The sequence below is a fragment of the Papilio machaon genome, chromosome 13 (assembly GCF_912999745.1).
Source record: "Papilio machaon chromosome 13, ilPapMach1.1, whole genome shotgun sequence".
NCBI classification, from domain to species: Eukaryota; Metazoa; Arthropoda; class Insecta; order Lepidoptera; family Papilionidae; genus Papilio; species Papilio machaon.
Window position 1 is genome coordinate 635,887 of NC_059998.1, and position 19,135 is coordinate 655,021.

General features: G+C 33.5%; 2 protein-coding genes across 3 annotated transcripts; one reads left to right on the forward strand and one right to left on the reverse strand.

Annotated features, from left to right (window-relative positions):
• Positions 1-572: 572 nt before the first annotated feature.
• LOC106719326 (SPRY domain-containing SOCS box protein 3) lies at positions 573-12,152 on the reverse strand. 2 transcript variants are annotated; one of them, XM_045680563.1, is made up of 6 exons: positions 11,791-12,152; positions 11,312-11,502; positions 7,554-7,776; positions 5,394-5,624; positions 4,441-4,499; positions 573-1,141 (listed from the first exon to the last, which is right to left on the reverse strand). In XM_045680563.1, the coding sequence occupies exons 1-6, from the start codon at positions 11,918-11,920 to the stop codon at positions 1,055-1,057; spliced, it is 921 nt and encodes a 306-aa protein (XP_045536519.1). In that variant the 5' UTR covers positions 11,921-12,152; the 3' UTR covers positions 573-1,054. The 2 variants fall into 2 exon arrangements, with proteins under 2 accessions (XP_045536519.1, XP_045536518.1); XM_045680562.1 differs by lacking the exon at positions 573-1,141 and adding an exon at positions 2,828-3,151.
• A 759-nt stretch (positions 12,153-12,911) lies between these two features.
• Positions 12,912-15,468, forward strand: LOC106719297. The gene is made up of 6 exons (XM_014513608.2): positions 12,912-13,020; positions 13,153-13,338; positions 14,064-14,169; positions 14,255-14,522; positions 15,005-15,169; positions 15,241-15,468. Exons 2-6 carry the CDS (start codon positions 13,263-13,265, stop codon positions 15,466-15,468), a joined length of 843 nt encoding a protein of 280 aa, XP_014369094.2. The 5' UTR covers positions 12,912-13,020; positions 13,153-13,262.
• The last annotated feature ends 3,667 nt before the right edge of the window (positions 15,469-19,135 follow it).

The following is a 19,135-nucleotide window of genomic DNA, read 5'->3' on the forward strand; positions in this document are numbered from 1 at the left end:
TTTAACTCTTCCGCACTCAGAATCTTTTAATACTTGCTTTATAGATAGCTTAGTATCTAGTTGATGAGGATTGTGGGTTAAAATATAAATGCAGTTTTGGAGTGGACTAGAAATGAAACATTTCTTACTTTTTATTCATTTTATTCAAAAAGCATAAATCTTAATACGATATCCATTTATGGAAATACATAATCTAGATCTAAAATCATCATTTTTTGAATAAGTTTTACCCGAATTTTTTTTAATAGATTTAATTATCACTTTAAAATAGCAAACAATAAAATTCATATTCCAAATTCATTTATATGCCTATGTTACTATTTGTTAATGTCTTTTACTAACATATAACTAACCTGTCTAATAAAAACTATCAATAAAACCTACCTACAATTCTGAAAAACAATCATTGTAAAATGATCAATTCAAATACTTAGTGAAATTACTATGTATATTTGAAGTTTGATGTAAATACGTATATCAACTTTGATGCATTATAAAATACACCTTATTATAACTACAGACATAGCTATATTTAATTTTTAAATATAGCAATATTGATCCTAAATCCGGTGGAAGTCGTCTGTTATCTTGCTATAACTAGAGTCAGATTATAAAATTTGCACAATGTCAATATGAAGATTTACTGTACTACCCGTGCACAAAAACCTGAGATCTAAGAACGATGACGTCACAATGACTGTTTTGTTACTAAAACGTTTTGAAATAAATCTAACGAGATCAATACATTATGGCATAGATATTCACTACAGAGACAACAGAGCATTGCGGAATATAATATTGACATCATGTTATCTTACACGGGTAGTAACTTTAATAACTTATTTTGTAGATCTAATCGGGTAGCCTCGACATTACTAACGGCCGCACACAAAATTGTTAATGGTCAATAAGAGACCTTTTGCGTAATTTTTATGAGGAAACAGTTTGGTATAAGAAATCTATGGAACTAAGTAAGACAGTGAACACTAATTGGTTTTCTAAAAAAGTTGGCTAAAATTTTCTAAAAAAATATATTTGTATGTAGATAATATTTTCATTGCCATACAACAATACGATAGTCCCTCTCCACGTTGTCGACGTAAAAACCATTCATGTACTGGCTGCTGAAGAATTCCGACAGCTGGAAAAAATAATGTAGATTATAAATATAATGCAAATTACAGATAAAAAAACTTGAGAGGTGTGTTGGGACACCCGGATGGAACGAAGTTCCTTTCAATTAATTAGTGAAGGAACCAATGTTTATTCTATGAATAAAAAACTTAAGTCTTCACAAGAAGTAAATTTTATTTCTATGAATTTTCGTTATATATTGTCACGTCGTTGCCATGGTGAAGTAGTGCTCATTCGTCGTTAACATACTTACTATAGCAAAAAGTGTCGTGACAACTTTTCGTAAGAATTTTTTCCGTCTAGCCCCCTTTCACAACGCGCGATAAGGAACTTCGTTCCAATATGTTGCTACCATTGAAAATGTATATGAACGTGTATCAAACTGTTTGTGTTGCCACACTTTATAAATATGCGTGTACAAGTTTTTCTACAGTGGTAACTCAAAATATCGATGGCTCCTACGAATAACGGCCAATATGAAAATTGATAACTTTTCAGAAGAGACTCAAAGTTTCAACCGTATGGGAAAATAGGATGCGTAGGCGGTTTTTTCAGCAAAAAAACATTTACACCTGTATGTATTATGTTTGGTGCATATTGTTAACTAAACCAAGAGGTAGCTTTTAACATAAAAAAAGTAAAAATCATCAATTTATTACTTTGACCCTTATACATAGGACCCATCGATATGCTACTTAGAAAATTAGTGACTATAAATAGCTTTAGCGCTAAATGTAACATAATTTAATACCTATATGTAGAAGTTAGTTGATGAAAATTTTATGTAGAAGTGCTATTTACAATATTTAGATATAAGTCGTAAAATATATAAATCTTTAAGGAACTGATATGTTCGAGACACGCAAGCATGTCGTAAAGCTGTATAATATAGAGTAGGCAGAAAGCATTGGCAAAATTTGCACTTTCAAAATACATATACTTTTGCTAGTGTATGGATATACATTTTGACATATGTATGAATGTATGTAAAGTCGTCCTATCGAGATATTGTGTTACTAGAAATCTTACTAATGTTATAAATACGAATGTTTAGATGGATGGATGTATGTTTGTTAGAAGGTATCTTCGGAACGGTTGCATGGATCTCGCTAAAATTTAGCACAGATGTAGACCATAGTCTGGAAGAACATAGACTAATAAGTTTTTTTTTAATTGCGCGCGAACTGAGTCGAAGGCGACAACTATGATGTTATAAAATTATTATACTGTTATTACTTTTTTCAATTGTTACAAAATATGTGTACTAATTATGATTTTGTGATATACCAAAATGGCGTCATCTGAAGAAATTTTCATTAAAAAAATAAAAGATGATAGAAATATATTAATTTTAATCTTATCTAAACATTGAAACTTACATCGAAATTATTTGAATATTATACCAAAAACATCAAAAAAATACTAAGTCAAACATTTTAAACATTTCAATTCGGTTTAGAAATTTTTTGAGGTAATTTTTATTAGTGAACATGTCAACAGTAGTAATTGTATACAAAACCAATCTAGTTAGCATTTACAGTATCAAGGAAATCTGAAAAATAACAGAAGTAAATCACCTTAAAATCTAACCCAGGTTTCTTTAGAAAATTACTAGTAAATTGAAAACACACATTTAAACTTAAAGAAAACATTAAATATGTCACAAAATTAGGTTAAATAGCAAGATCGTCCATCATATTAAAAAAAAAAAACACTAACTAACACACCGAAACACTAAAGTTGTGACAAGTCAAAAACACTATACGAGTCCAATTTAATTAGACCCTCAAAGTCCTTAAACCCATGTTCTTTATCAACAAAGGGATGTCTTTTACTCCTGATATCTATCTCTGTCGACGCGCCAGGCAATCTCTCCGTACATTAGCGATTGTGTGAGGAAAGACTGACGCGGAGCGTTGCGTTGATGTCATAACAAGATCTGACGCATGAAGGGAGTGGTGCGCGGCAGCATCAGCCAGTTGCGTCGGCGGCTGCGGGGACCAGACTGACCCTGACCCTGGGGAACATACGCCAGGGTTACAAACACAAAGCAAAACATTTACTAACGAATTGTCCAATATGTATTTCGTATAACTCAATTCAATTTGGAAGCAAATCTTTTGCAATGTAACGACAAATGGGAGTAAACACTGACATGTTGAAAATCGAGGCTGTCTTCACAGTACAATGGTTATGAAAGATGAGTGTAAAATGAACCCTGGGTATGTAAGGATTGAATATGATGGACAAATTGTGTATGAAGGGTAATCAATAATGTAGAAGTCACAACATTTAACGTTCTCATGCAACAAACCATAGAACTGAGTAAAATCCTTTAGAAGTTTTGAAATATTGAACGCAAAAGTGTACGAATAGTGTATTAATTTTGCAATGTCTTTTAATTTTATATTACATACAAATTATTAGGTATTATTATTATTATAATGCTTTTGAATAAAAAAAAAATAAGTAAAACAATACCACAAGTACAAAGAGCAAGAAACAAACAACATGCATTGTTACTTCACTTATTCCATTAACTGTGGGTTTCTGTCTAAATGACTGTTTCAAACATATTGTTATCTCTATTTTGTCAAAGATAATGACAGAGATGACGATATGTTTTATACAGAGATTTTGGTCTCAGAAACCAACTGTTACACATGTGACTTTTTGTCCAGATATACTTACGTTATACATTAAATATAAGTAACTATTAAATAAACTTTTTTTTGGTAACTTTATGGCCTTTATTTAAAAGAGAAATATACGTTTGACATTTTTCTTATTATATTCCAAAAAACTGTTAAAAGATATTACCGCTGCCCATATACATCCGCAATTTATGATGCACTGCCTACCTCTGATCGACAGAAGAGAGGACTCGCAGAAAGAGAATATTTCCCCTTCCTATGCAACACCTCCATCAAATCCACTTCCCATTCCCATAAGAAAAAGGTAGGAAGGGAAAGACTAAAATTAGGCCTCCGGCACCACACTATTTAGACGGAACGTGGAATAGCATTCAGATTTCTTACAGTTTTTAAAGAAAAATGTTATGTCACATCATCTCAGCGACTCTTTTGTTAGCAAACCACAAGCTTTCTGCCTACATTCAAAATAACATAAATTTCATGGTAATAAAGTGAAACATTTTAGTGACATTTGTTATATTTTATGTAGATAATAAATTTTTTCAATAGCTATATAAAAAAATACTGGCATTACACATGCTTTAAAAGCAAATCCTGTTAGCATTAATAAAGTTTTTTTTTTTGTGCATGCTGAAATATAGTGTAAACTTACAGTGGGCGTTATCCTTATTTCCTTTGACGTAGACGACTCGCCATCTTTGTCATCGGCCACTGAAATTATCATCACCAGCAAAAATCTTTGATTAACAGATCTTTTATTTTATAAAAAAACTAGCTTTTACCCGCGACTCCTTCCGCGCGGCATAAAAAAAATGCACACAAAAGATAAAAAAGTTCCTATGTCCGTCTCCTAGTTCTAAGCTACCTCCCCATCAATTTTCAGCTAAACCAGTTCGACCGATCTTGAGTTATAAATAGTGTAACTAACACGACTTTCTTTTATATATATAGATAAAGCTATCAAAACATATTGATCGCACAACTATAATTAAACTTTAATTAAACATTAAAAAAATATATATTTTCACACAACAAAATATATGTTTACTATTTAAATCAATCTAGTTCACAGATAACTGTCGCCTGGTCATTTTTTGGTAAACAATAAAGTTTTACTGATATCCTAATTTGTTTTGGTTTGTCAATTTGTTTTTAAATATCAACCAACCACGGGTTCACAGTCCAATTAAACACAGAGATTACATTCGCTGCAATTATTGAAGAAAAAAAATACTTTTTATTATAAAAAAACCTACTATTTTGTGTATTTCGATATTTTAATAGCTCCTACGTAAACTGCCCCAAGTCAAAAAGTCTAACTTTACACAATGTCATGTTAATCTTTATTAAAAATAGCAAACAAACATTTAAATGCCATTTCATTTATATTTAAGTTGATTAATTTGTGCCATACTATTTAGTCTAAAATTTTCTAAAATTAAGCAAAAAAAAAATCGTTTTTTAAATTATTGAAAATTACAAATTAAACCCATTGATATAATAATTGAAGAAATATTTAAGCTACAATTCCGCTCCTATACGTAAGAACCATAAATTTGGAAAAAACAAAGAAATTATTATAAAAAAAATAACTTTCTATCTCACCTTCAGTGGGCAGCGTCAGCCAGAAATGCGACTTGAACGTGTTCCAGAGTCCTGGCGGCAGACGCAGATGTGGACGCACGGCGACGCTGGACGCCAGCACCTTAGCGGCGTCCACCAGCAGCGAGGCGCGCCAGGACGCCGCGTATATCAGCCGCATGGTCGACTGTGCCGCAGTCGAGCAAATCATTGGGTACAGCTCCTCGTGACGACGCAGGTTGTAGATATATACGCCTTAAACACATAAATCAACAAACGAATGTATGAATGGATGGATGAAGATGTTTTTGTCTTTACGGTCTCAAATAACGCATGGGGTAGCTTTTCTGTATCGAAAAATGTACAGTTTCCGTGTTAAATCGTTGGCTCCTACGAATAAAGGTCAATGTGCAAATTGACAACGTTTCGGGAGAGGCTCTCAAAGTTTCAACTGTATATGAAAATAGGCCGCATTTGTCTTACTTAAGCAAAAATTAAGATTTACACTTGTAAATATGTATTTTGTTTAATGCATGTATTTAAATAAACAAAGAGGTAGCTTTTAAAAAAAAGTAAAAATCATCAATTTGTTACTTTGGCCCCTTTACATAGGACCTATCGATATTTATTTTAATTTTCACTTAATAAATTGATTAACAGTAAAATGAATTTAGTAATTAATACAAGTATTTTGACGGTGGAATACGAGACGTAACGTAGTATGCAGTAGGTAGCATTATATTAATAGAAGTCTGATCGATCAATTCGCGCATCGTGAACGTGAACGTGAACGATGACGTCAAATAGCGTATTCAGTCAGTTCATAATTCTTTTCTAAGAAAAGTTATTGTTTCCAATTTGTTAATTTTCAAAGTATTTTGCCATAACGATATTTTAGTATGATGAATGATGACATTTCAAAGTAGATGAAAAAGTAAAATCGTGACATAAAAATAAGGTAGTAATATATCACCTTTGACACATAACGTGACTGTAGCTTATGAGAAGAGCATAGACAAGTTAAAGATTATCAGATAAAGTAACAACTTTTACATAACAGTGCCCTTTATTCGTCCTCAGTTGTAGTTATGAACTGCGAACGTTACGTAACCCCGCTATCTGTGAGAGTCAATTAAAGATAGTAACACTCTCATATAACCCTACATAATTATATTTTCTTAACTACTATTAATTATTACTAAGGGAAACACTTAGTTTACATTTTAAAGCACCGTCTCTGCGTACAGAATCTTGTTACGATGTGAAGGATAAGGGTTTATATAATGCACATTTTTACCTACTTTGATACGACTTAAAAACGATAAGAGTTTAATAAACTCCGTATAAAAAATTAATGTTTTTATTTTTTTCACGTGATACATAAAACGAATGGTCACCGCACTATCCGGCCGTCTGCCACAAAAGGTTAATGCCACTCTTATCGTAAACAGTGAATCAATTTATGTCAAAGTTCAACAGCTATTTATTTGGAGTATTACGCTTTATTATGAAGTTGCCACACGGATATTGACATTACCGTACATTATGTTTTTTTTTTAAATCATAAGGTGGTAAACTAAGAAATTGTCACCTGAATATGCATAAAAACTGTCCATAGACTACCGCAATTGCAGATGCATTGCCTACCTTTAATCGATAGAGGAGGGGACACACAGAAATAGGATATTTCCTCTTGCAACCTCTCCTCCATCAAATTCACTTCTCCTTCCTGTCCTTTCCCTATATTAAAAGGATGGCAAGGAAAAAAACGCCATGAAGATTTTTTCCGTGCTGAATTAAACGCGCAAGAATTACCTTGAATGTATTCACAACTTTGAGACTAGCTACTAACAAAATCATCAATTGGTAATAAAAAGAGGGGACTCTTTTTTCTTGGTACCTAAATACGCAGGTGCGACAGGTCATCACTAGAAAGCAATGGGTGGACTTCACTGATCTCTTTAAAAATCGTTGGATACGTCGCTACTTGGAAGTTACAGCTTTTGCGGCGTTCAGACTTAAAAGCGAATCTGTTAGTTAATTATATTTCGTCACCACCGCTACCAATAGCTACTGCCATAATCAAAATGGCGAAAATCAAATTGGCACAGAATACCACGGCTTGTAGCCTGTCTAGTGAATTATAGAGATCAGTGTGCCTTTTTGTACTCTAATTATAGTTACCTTGTGGCTGTCTATTGATGAAAAACTCCAGAGTGCCGGCCCACATGTCGAGACGTACGCCGATAATGCTGCCGCGGCAGAAGCCGGCTGAACCATGCACCTCGGCCGCGTCATGCCGCACCGGGCCCAGGTACGACAGCCCGTACGACTCCGAGTCCTGGCCCAGCAGCGACGTGAATGTGTACTGCGACTCCGGCACCTTGCCCGAACCTACGCCCACCATCTGAACACAAAAAACATTATATTGAATTCGTTCGTCATACCTATTGTACATAAACAAGTTTGTGTGTATATCCGTAGACGACCGAAATGTGGGCAATCTTCGAATTAACATCGAAATAAAGATCATAATTACTAATATATACTAAATATACCATAAGTCTTTGAAATTTGAGCAACTTTTTTTTTTTTTACAAGTAAAAAAAATACTTAATTTGAAAGATTTTGTTTTCAATATTACATACAGACTGAATTTTATTAATTATATAGATTAGTACAAAGTACTTGTTAATTTGCTTTAATATCTACCAAACTCGGATACATCTTCTATAATAAGTTATTAGTGTTCGTGACTGTACACTTGAAACATGTATAAAGTAGTGATGCAACGGATGTCTGTTTCCGTTTCCGCAAATGCGGAAGTTCCGCGTGCTTTTCAACATCCGTTTCTGCTTCTGTTTCCGCAACTTTTATAACGGAGATAAAACGGAACTTTATGACGGCTGAGAGATCCAAATGCGCGGCGCGAGACGCGCAGTCCGTGCGCGGCCTTTCGGCACTTGTCGCATTTGTTTGTTTACGTACTTTTTCGTGAATTTAAGCGCGTAATATTTTCTGCTGCTGTTTGAAACAATCAGTTTCTCTTGCTGGAGTAAACTGTCTAGTTGTCCATATAAAATTTGACAACTGGCAAAATGTGACTATTTCATACTTACGAGTTATTAAATGTACTTTTGAATAAGTGATAATCATGTAATATATCATCATCATTATTATCATTAGCTCACTCTACATCCCCACTGAGGGGCTCGGAGCCTACCCCAAATTAGGGGTGACTAGGCCATAGTCAACCACGCTGGCCCAGAGCGGGTTGACTTCACACATATCATTAAATTTCTCAGATATGTGCAGGCAGCATCACTATGTTTTCCTTCACCGTAGGAACGTCGGAAAAATGTAAATATCTAAATCGAAAAACACATTGGTACATAGCGGGATTCGAACCAAGTCAAGTGCCTAATAATTATATCTTTTTCTAATCTAGATTTGGTGTTTTTGATACTTAACACATTCACTGTTTACAAAATAAAAAATAAGGTAACAGCTGGGAGCCAAAACTTTTTATGCTGAATTTTTATTTAGTATATCTGGGAGTGTTTGAACATATAGATAAATTAATAATGTTTTTTGTATTTGAGCGCTAGGGATCATCATTTTGAGCGCTAGGGATGGCAATGGTTTAGTTTACTAATATGTAGATATTTGTTCCACGATTGCATTTCTGTGTACTAATATGTTACAAGATTTTGACAAAGTCAAGTTTTTCATCAAATTCCAGAATATTGAGTAAAACATGTAAGGATACTAATCAAAACCAGCTTTTATCTTCTCGGTTCAAGATCTTGTAAAATTTCATACACACCCACATAAACATAAACGTATACACACACACACGTACATACACATACAGAACACATATATATATATATATATATATATTTAAAAAATATACATACATAACATTAAATTCAGCCTTAGCTTCATGTGATACAAGATATTTGTATGTTTGCCTCAGTACGAACGTGGTACTAATCACTATAACACTGTAAGAATGAAACTAATACTCATTTTCGTTAGTTGACTATATCGCCAGAGTGGCCACACAAAGCAACATGGACTCGCTTCAAACGCCGGCGGCTTACTGGCTACTACAAAGTGAACGGGCGCCTGGCTCGGATCCGAGGGGGAGGCGGTGCTACTAATAGCTCTGCCCACTCGGATCCGAGTGATCAGCAGTGAATGTATTAATAAAGAAATATATTTGTAAAATGGTTTTAATATTTAAAAGCCTCCGTTTGTCAACACATATATTAACTTATTGCAGCACAGTAAAAATACATACATTAAAGGCTAAAGGACACCGATATCCAATGCCTTAATAAATTAAAAACAAATACAAACTGTTTTTACCAAAAAAAAATGTAAATATGTTTTTTTTTCATATTATTTACACTTCTGTTTCCGCATCCGCTTCCGTTTCCGTTTCTGCTAAAATTTATTTTTGACATCTGTTTCCGTTTCTGGTTCCGCTAAGACACTTCCGTTGCATCACTAGTATAAAGTTCTATCAAAAGGTAAACATTGATTTACGCAAGTGTACAGCTCAACGTCGACCTCGTCCCGAGCGAGCGCTCCACGCCCTTGCAAAATTATTGATCAGCAACTATGAGTATTGTAATATTCTTTTTTCACGATTTCGCATCTACATTATTTAATAAATAGATACGATTAAGTAAATATTTAATAATTCACACCATGTAAATTGCTTAGAATAGACACAACGAAACTGTCCGATAACATAATTCATTGTTACTTTAAAAAGCTTACAACTTTGATTAGACTATTTGTCTTTGATCAGTTTTCTGTCATTAAATTTTCGTTTTATGGTAAAAAAATCTCCCAAAGTGAACTTGAATTTTTAAAGATATTTCTGTTCTTTCAAAGTCTTTACAATTATAAATTGCATAAGTAATCACTTATTCACATTAATACCGATGCAAAACATTACAGGAACTCTGTGACGTTAATAACCAGAAAGGAAAACATCAAGCTGTTCATATTACCTTCACAATGGACTGTCGTTATATCAAAAGTACAAACAATAAGCATGCTAACATGTGATTTAAAAATTACGTACAAAACTGTTTAATTCCAAATTTTCGATAAGATTTTGTCCCAAAAATTTAAAATGTGGACATACCTAATGAAATCATAAATAAACACAACTAATGTAAGATAATCAGCCATTTTAATTTATTCTTTGCTTTCTTTTACTATAAAAAAATTACAGTAACAATTTATATTTCCTAACTTCATAGAGATGTTTAATATAATAATTTAGTTAGATTAAAATTGCTTAAAGGTTGAAAACCCCTGCACTGTATAGAACATGTAACTTTGTATTTAACACCTTAAAATATAACTGAAGTCTAGAAACATTATGTATCTTAATTAAAATTAAATTTAGTTATTCATATTCAATATGACATAATTCCAAGAAGGAAAATCTATGCTTATCACCAAAAGCAATACATAAACAATATTGTTATGATATAATAATACTCTCTTAATTATTTCTTATGTAATCTTAGTTAATTATATTTAATAATTATTGATATTCTAGAAGTAAATAATCTTGTTTAATTATTCTAGTTCTAATCTTATTTATATTATAAATGCTAAAGTTTAGATGGATGGATGTTTTTAAGTTTGTAAGAAGATATCTCCAGAACACCACAACTGATCTTGATGAAATTTGGCTTGGTAAAACATAGTCTGGATGAACAGATAGGCTACTTTTACTACTTATCTAATAAATATGATTGATACAAAAGGTGTCCACAAAGGCAATTTTATTGGATTATGGAGATTTGAGACAGTTAAAACATGTATGAAACGAAAAATCCTACATTGAAAACATTGTTAGAATAACAAGTTTTATATTGATTAATAAGTCATCAAAAGAAAGGAATACTTACAATATCAGTGCCGTAGGTCTCAGACAGCATTTTGACTTCCCAGTAGTAATGATTGTTGTGCACCATCGGAGTCTCCCCACGCACTGCAGCTGTACCAGAACTGTAGTAAGGATGGAACGTAACCTGCTTTCCATCTTCACTCATCACAACTTGGCTTCTGGATTCTGGTTTATCCCATTTCCATTCAAACACTAAAAGACAATAAGATAGTTATAAATATTTATTTGACAAAATTCGAGGGTAGTTTTGAAATCGATTTGAAAAATAGAAAAAAAGTCGTCGTATAATAGATTACACACACAGTATATATAAAATCGTCACTTTTAATTACAATAGTAAAGAGTGCAAATTCCTAGTAACAGCTGTTTTCAACAAAACAGCTATTTTCTGCCTTTAAAAACAAAAGTACCAAATAGTAATCAGTGTTTTTTTTCGATAATGCGCCACCAAATATATAATGAAATACAAATCTTTCTTACCATCAACTTCCTCGCCACATGAACATTTGCTTAACTCCTTCCATTGTACAGGTTCCTTCTTAACCCAACATTGGCAGTAAGGACGCGCTTTTATGTCCATTTCGTTACATTGTGTACTTCGTGACAACATTTTGATCACAAAAGAATTTCTTTTATATCACGAAATCATGAAGTAAGCGTATACATCAAAAGTATATTCCAAATATTTATCACTCTTACACTAATTACGTGCAGATTATCCAACAACGGTTAATATATTTAGACATTTATTTAGGATTGTGCCAACGCCAGTTCTCTGAACAAATAGACATTAAAAATATATAATTTATCATACACAAAACTAAAGCAATGGAGTAACGGATAGTTAAATGACTGAAGAAAAAATAAATAAACGTGGTATTTATAGTCATTTACATTTGCGTTCGAAAACAAATTTTAGTCGTTGCCATGGCCCAGAAAATAATTAAAGTCATTTGTGTTTGTTACTTTTAGATATTGACATTAATAACGTGTAATGTAACTGAAGCAATAAATGACACATTTACTTACTTAAAAAAATGACACTGTATTTATTTACAAATATTTTTTATGTAAATTTTTGTTAACATAATTTCAGAACGAAAAATAAAATTTGCAATTGCACTTGCCGTGTTGTTGTTGCCAGTTTTTGCTGGAAAGTTCCGGAAATTAAGTTTTACAATCTCGCAATCCGTTCACGTTCAATTTAAAATAACCAAGAACTAGTAAAACTGCAATTTAATACTTCGTATTTTATTTAAATTTTAAATCGTTCCATATTTGTATGAGAAATTAACATTGAAAAAAGACAAAATACGTTTGTTCTTTTTAGTACATGGTACAGTAAATCAGTTACCATGACAACGTTATTTGTTTTGTCTAAAACAACTTTTTCTAACGTGGTAATTTTTTAAACAATTAAACTGTCTATGTTAAACAATTAAAAAAAATCTGCGAAAAAATTGAATTAATGCTATTTGGCATAATTTTCTAATTGGAAACTTGACTTTTCCATGTCTTGGAGTTATCATTATCTATCGTTTTATTGATTGGAGAAATTATTCTTGTAAGTTGGTATTGCTTGTTTTGTTCTGGCGCCCCGCCCACGGGGACTTGTCATTTTTGTTTCGGTTTAGAATAAAATAAAAAATAATTATTAATATCATGCAAAATATCTTAAGAAATGCATATTCTTAAAGCGGATTTTTACTTGTAAGTCAATTAGCGTTGAATAAACAACATATTATGTGAAAAGACGAATAATTTATTTAATCGCTAAAATATTATCAGCATTCAAGTTTTCATCAAATCTGTTAACTTAAACAGTGTAATTTAATGTTCTAGGAATGTGAACGTGAGATTTTAATGTGAACGTATCAGAAATGGTGTTTTTACACTAATTTTGGGTGCTACGAAAGGGCCTGATTTTGACGCGCTTGGTCGCTCGAGCACCGATGCATTTCTGGATAGACAAACGTAGTCAGTGCGCCTACAGCGGCCGCCAGCGGGTACCATCATCTCTGTCCGCCGGTAAGAACCACACTATTTACATTTGCATTATTATTTTCTCGTAAGAAAATTATATCTTATTAAATTCTAATTAGTTGCACTTACAAGACTCTTTGTTTTTTTTTTTAATTTATCAATGATCTCTTAATTTGTAATTCACCAATGAACTTTCTTGTTTCATTTTGATATATAATTTACAAAGCTAGTGCGTACCCTCTTTAGACCACATCATCATCACATCAGGTGGAATTGTGGTCAAGCGCTAGCAGATTCAATATTAAAAAAATGTGCATTTGGCACAATTCTAATAAACCCTGTTAAGTTTATATTGATACATTGGAATGTACAATAGCCTCTGCTAGGGAAATTTTTTGTACATACAGAAATAATTTCACATTTCTTGTAGCGAAGTGAACTCAGCATTTCCCTTACAAATAACTAACCAATTAAGTTGTCATCAATTTTATTAATTTAATTAAAAAATAACTATTACCTACTTCATATCCTTGACTTGTCCATGCTTAAAACATTGTTGTTATTAAATTTGCCCTTTCAACACATACAACACAAAAATTAATGTACATGCCTATAATTTTCTAATAAAAAAAATCAGTTCTTCGGCAATTCCAACATGTTAAATTGAACATCTAGGCGAATTGATGATGCTGAAAATGTTCGAAATTATAATCACATTTTTGAGACACAAATTGTGTTGTGTCAATATTCTATGTTCTCTGTGTCTGTAGGCGTAGGGCGTGCGCGTGGGCGTAAGGGCATGGCGGCGCCTGTGCACCGCTTCGCCGCTGTCGACTGTGCTCCGCGCCGCCCGCACCGACCACTCAGGCACTATGCGTACGTATAAATTTGTGAGCAAATCTCACAGCAAAAATCATGACAAAAATGACTTCACACTATAGAAACTATGTCCACGTTCCAGACCCCCACCTTTACCAGCTGTACATTCAACTCGAAGGCAAAATGATGAGCCGAGTTTGTATGTGGAAATACCTCCGGAGCCTCCGCAGCCTACGATCGCAAGTCTGGCGGCCGCGAGAAGCGTCACCCCTGATACACTACTGCGGACCGCAGCACTAGGGCTCCACAACTCGCCTATGATGGCACCGCATCTCAAGTTTGGGATGCTAGTGTCATTTGCTTTGGCTACGGTTTTCTTAGCCGGTGCCAAGTATTATTTTGATAGACATGTAAGTTAAATGAAATGATCTTTTTTAACCCGACTACCTTCAGATATAGAACTTTAAATCTGCTGAGTGCAATATTTAGCAAATATTTTTTTAAGAAATTTCTTTAAAAGTGGTAGATGCTAGCAACAATGTCTGTTGCACAAATGTACCAGATAGGTGCAATACCACAACCACACAGAAGACCGGAGTGAAGTGGAAGACATCGAGTTTTTATTGCAGGTGTCTGATTGCTTGTTTGCCAACTTAGGATATAAAAAAAAACTTGTGAGCCGTCATGGGACGCCTGGCAGATGTGCAACATCGTACAAGTAATATGCATAAAATATTAAATTACCTCATATACCTCAGTATAGCGTGGCGACCCGTCGCCACGGCAAGCGTCGCCACGCCAACAATTCGGTTTACAAGTGATCCTATAGATGTTTCACATAAAAAAAACATTTGTAGTGTGTTCACTGTGCATATAGTATTGTGTTGTGGAGGTGGTGCACACGGGGCTGACGAGCGAGGCGGGTGTGCTGTGTGCGGCCATCGCGTGTCTGTGTGTGCTGGGCTGCGCGCTGGCGGTGTGCCGCTCTCGTCCACCACATCCACCACCAGCACCGCCCGAGCGCGTCTCATCCACAGCTCAGCGACACGCACACCAGGTAACACCCGCACTTACCAATGTTACATGTTTACAACTTCGTTTTTATATACAACATAATTGCAATTTCAGATAGCTGAAGTAGCAGAGGAATTGCCAGCATTGCTACCGGCCTCGGAGCGCTCCGAGCGGCGAGCGGAGCGGCTGCCCGAGCGGGTGACGGAGCGCGTGGCGGAGCGCCCGGTGGAGCGGGGAGCGGAGCGCGGCGCGGCGGGCGAGGCGCCCCCGCCCTACCACATCGCGGTGCTGCTGCCTGGCCGCGCCGCCGCCCCGCCGCCAGCCTACAGCGCGCTCAGCTAGCCCGACGAGTTCATCATCTAGCTCGGACAGCAACATGAGTTCATCATCTAGCTCAGGTAACTCTATCACTTCTTAGTCTAGCTCCGACAACCCAGTGAGCTACAACCAGACTAAAGATAGTTCACCTTGTCTGATGAACTCATGTTCCGCTGCGGCTAGCTTGATGAGTTCTTTGCGGAACTTGGATAGTTAACCAAGTTTAACAAAAGGACAGTTGATTATAATCTCGATGTCGTGTTCAACGAATTTATCATGAATCTCGAACTAATTTGATTTAATAGCTCGAGAAAGACTGGCGACAACAGTCAGTGTCGTGATTGTACAATGTCTTGGCAACCTAGCTCGCATAGAGTTAGTGTACTGAAGATTATCTAGCCTGTTAAGTTTATTAGCTCGTGTATAGCCTAGTTAGTTGGTATATCTAGCCTTTAGTACAATGCAGTCTGTTTAGTAGAATAATCTCAACAATCAATTTGACAATCTTCCTTTCGAATATAGCTTTGTTATTTTTGTATAAATTTTGTAGTATTAGTAATTTAAATATAATATTAAATTAAAATATTTTAGTTTAAAGTTCATCGGAAGTTTGTTGTAACCTTTTTTGTGATTTCATTGTTTATATAAATTTAGTGTGTATTCCTTTTTTGTGCAATAATTTAAATTGTGATAATATAAATTACAATATTTAGGGAATACACTTTATATTATTAGATGAGCCTAAAAAAAGTTAAAGACCAAATAAAATCTGCCAAAAAACAATCGATGTTAGACTAATGTAAGTTTATCTGTGTCTCGATGTTGCAAAATAATAGTACATATTTCTATTTAATACTCACAATTTACTGAAATGAGAAAAAAACTTCATCTATATTCTCTTAGTTATTTTCCTAAATTAAGTTTGGCAAATTAGTAAAAGCTAGTTTGCTTGAGTTTAGTTAGATTTTGTCTAAGACTGCAATGGTTTATTAATTAAACAAGGATATCTAGGCCAGTGTGAGGGGCGCTGCTGTCGCGGACCTGTCAAAAAACATATTACATGGCAGCTACAGTACTAAAAGTATCTTGTGACGTTTTTGACATTGACAGGAGGGCGCTAGTGTGCTATAATAGCTTTATTTATGACCATTAGGTCAGATATCATTGTTAGTACTTAGCTGATATTTTTTTTATTCTGTAATAGTTTATTTTTTTAACTATACAACAACTAATATTTTATAATCTTGAAATGGTTACGTAACTAGGGTTGCCAGATCACCAAACCTACTAGCAGAACAGCCATGTTGGCTGGACATTTGGATAGAAAGGTTGGACACCCTATATTATTTTTGAGATTATGTCTCAGTATTAATAGGTACACTCTCGTTTGGAAAATGTAAAAAGCCTAACAAAAGCGGGAAAACCGTTTATTTTGGCCGGACACGCAATCAAAGAGCCTACCTATGTCCGGCTTTATCCGGACGCCTGGCAACACTATACGTAACTAGTACTTTTTTATTATAAATATTTCTTAGCAATTTGACTGAATTATTATAATTGTACATTTTATTTTCCGTCTCATTTTTAAAACATATGTTCACAATATATAAATGTGGAATGAACAATTTTTTACAGTGGATTTTTGTTGCTAAAAAACAAAAATATCATCTTTCTTTAATATGTTTTTAAAGATGTTTCTTGAATGGAAACACAAGCTAAAATGTGTTCCAAATTTTATGTAATTGTATAGTTTGTCGTCCAATTTGTATACTAATGTAGATAAATGGAATGTTAGTATATAATAATATCGATGTTTTAACGTTATTTTAGTTAATATAGTAAATAATTTGATTTTGTAATTCTGTTAGTGACTGATTTTTAATATATTTCAAAATGATGCCTACAAGAATATTTCATAATATTAATATGACTTATTGTGAAACATAACGGATTCTACTGATCTCATTTCTTATTTGCACAATTTTTTTTAAATTTTTTGTAAGATAATGTAAAATATACTATGGTTTAGTCAAAACTCTTGTCTTTTAGTATGTAAGTTATAACTACCCTCAAAATATTTCAACATTAATTTTGAGATACTCAATAAGAAATAATAATTAACCTACCCCTTAATTAAAGTGGGCCTAGTTTTTAAAAATTACAACCTGGATTTATGAAGATGTTTTCACCCAACTTTTTTTTATCAGTGACATTAAATATTTTTACCCCAAAAAGTAAATATAACTTTGTGACAAGTTAATTATAAAATCTAGTTTTGTTTATTCTGTTTGTATTAATTTTTTTGTTGCAAGAATTGTATGTTGAGGGTAGTTTGTTAAAATTAATGTGACCGTTAACAATAGTACTTGTTAGTGAGTGTACTCAATGTGTGTTCGTTTCGCTGCGAGCGTTATTTTTGTATGGGGTCCGCGCGGCTCCGGTGTCTATGTAACGGACGCTTAATAAATTATTATGTCAATGTGATCCTTGTTGTTTTATTATGTAGAACCTTTAAGATTTATTTTACCAATTTTAACACCTTAACAGAAAAAATAATATGCTGGTAGCAGCTCGTACTGGTTGGTTCATACACACGAAAGACGTCTTCTCTCGCCGGCGGCTCGGGTAGTTATAAATATTGAGTAATGAGTACAGATGGAGTATTGAGTGCTACCCATCAGTACAACTAACATTTCAACTTTAAACTTTAGAAATCATTAAAAGGTTATTAGGAAAAGAATAAAAACAAGTTAAAGCTCGTATTCTCATATATTTTTAATTAATAACATTAAGTACATACATTGGTGATAAAATAAATAATATTTTTACACTAAATTATACTTTATTAAATCTAACTACAATGTGGGTATACATAAAAATACACTAATTGTAAAAGCGATTCACATTTAACAAAATGCTTTATATTTGGTACTAAATAATGGATCTTATTACACAAGGAGGTACAAATAATTAGGCATACTTAGTACTGCTCAGATTTATCTCTGTTTGTGTTAATTTTAAAATAACACAATTATCCAAGCATTTTTTTACCTCTATTCCATTATCTTCATTTTAGCTACCAAATTATGAACCGTATGTATGGTAACACATTCATCGCCAATACTTTTTTACATATTAAAGTGAACTCATAACATTCATTAAGACATGAAGTACGTGTGTTTGTATCACTCTGAACTACCGAGCGTTGTTCGTACGATTCCGGTTTGTCAAAATGAACCTTTAGAGCGAGTCGATGGCACTGAATGTGTTAAATTGTTAGTTCTTCACCGTTTTTAGTAGATACTTTAGTCCTGAATTAATTGACACTGGGACTATTTTTATCAGATTCAATTGTATTTTTTATGTATATTTTTTTTGTTTAAAAAATTCTGGGTTTTGTCATGTATTGTATACATATTGCACACATCCACAATTAAAAATATTATATTTTACTTGTATTTTAATATAACGAGGAATACGAGCAAAGCGTAAGTAAAATGACTAGTAAAGTCATAAAACAGCCGACCTCAGTAACATTAAAAGCATTATTTTAAAAATTTTATTATGCAATATTCAATTAATAGCTTAAATTAAGATCGTAATACGAAACTATATTAACAAATTAGTTTAAAAAAATAATTAGGTCTCAAAATATAGAAAACATTTGAATGACAGGACATTTGTTTAATTC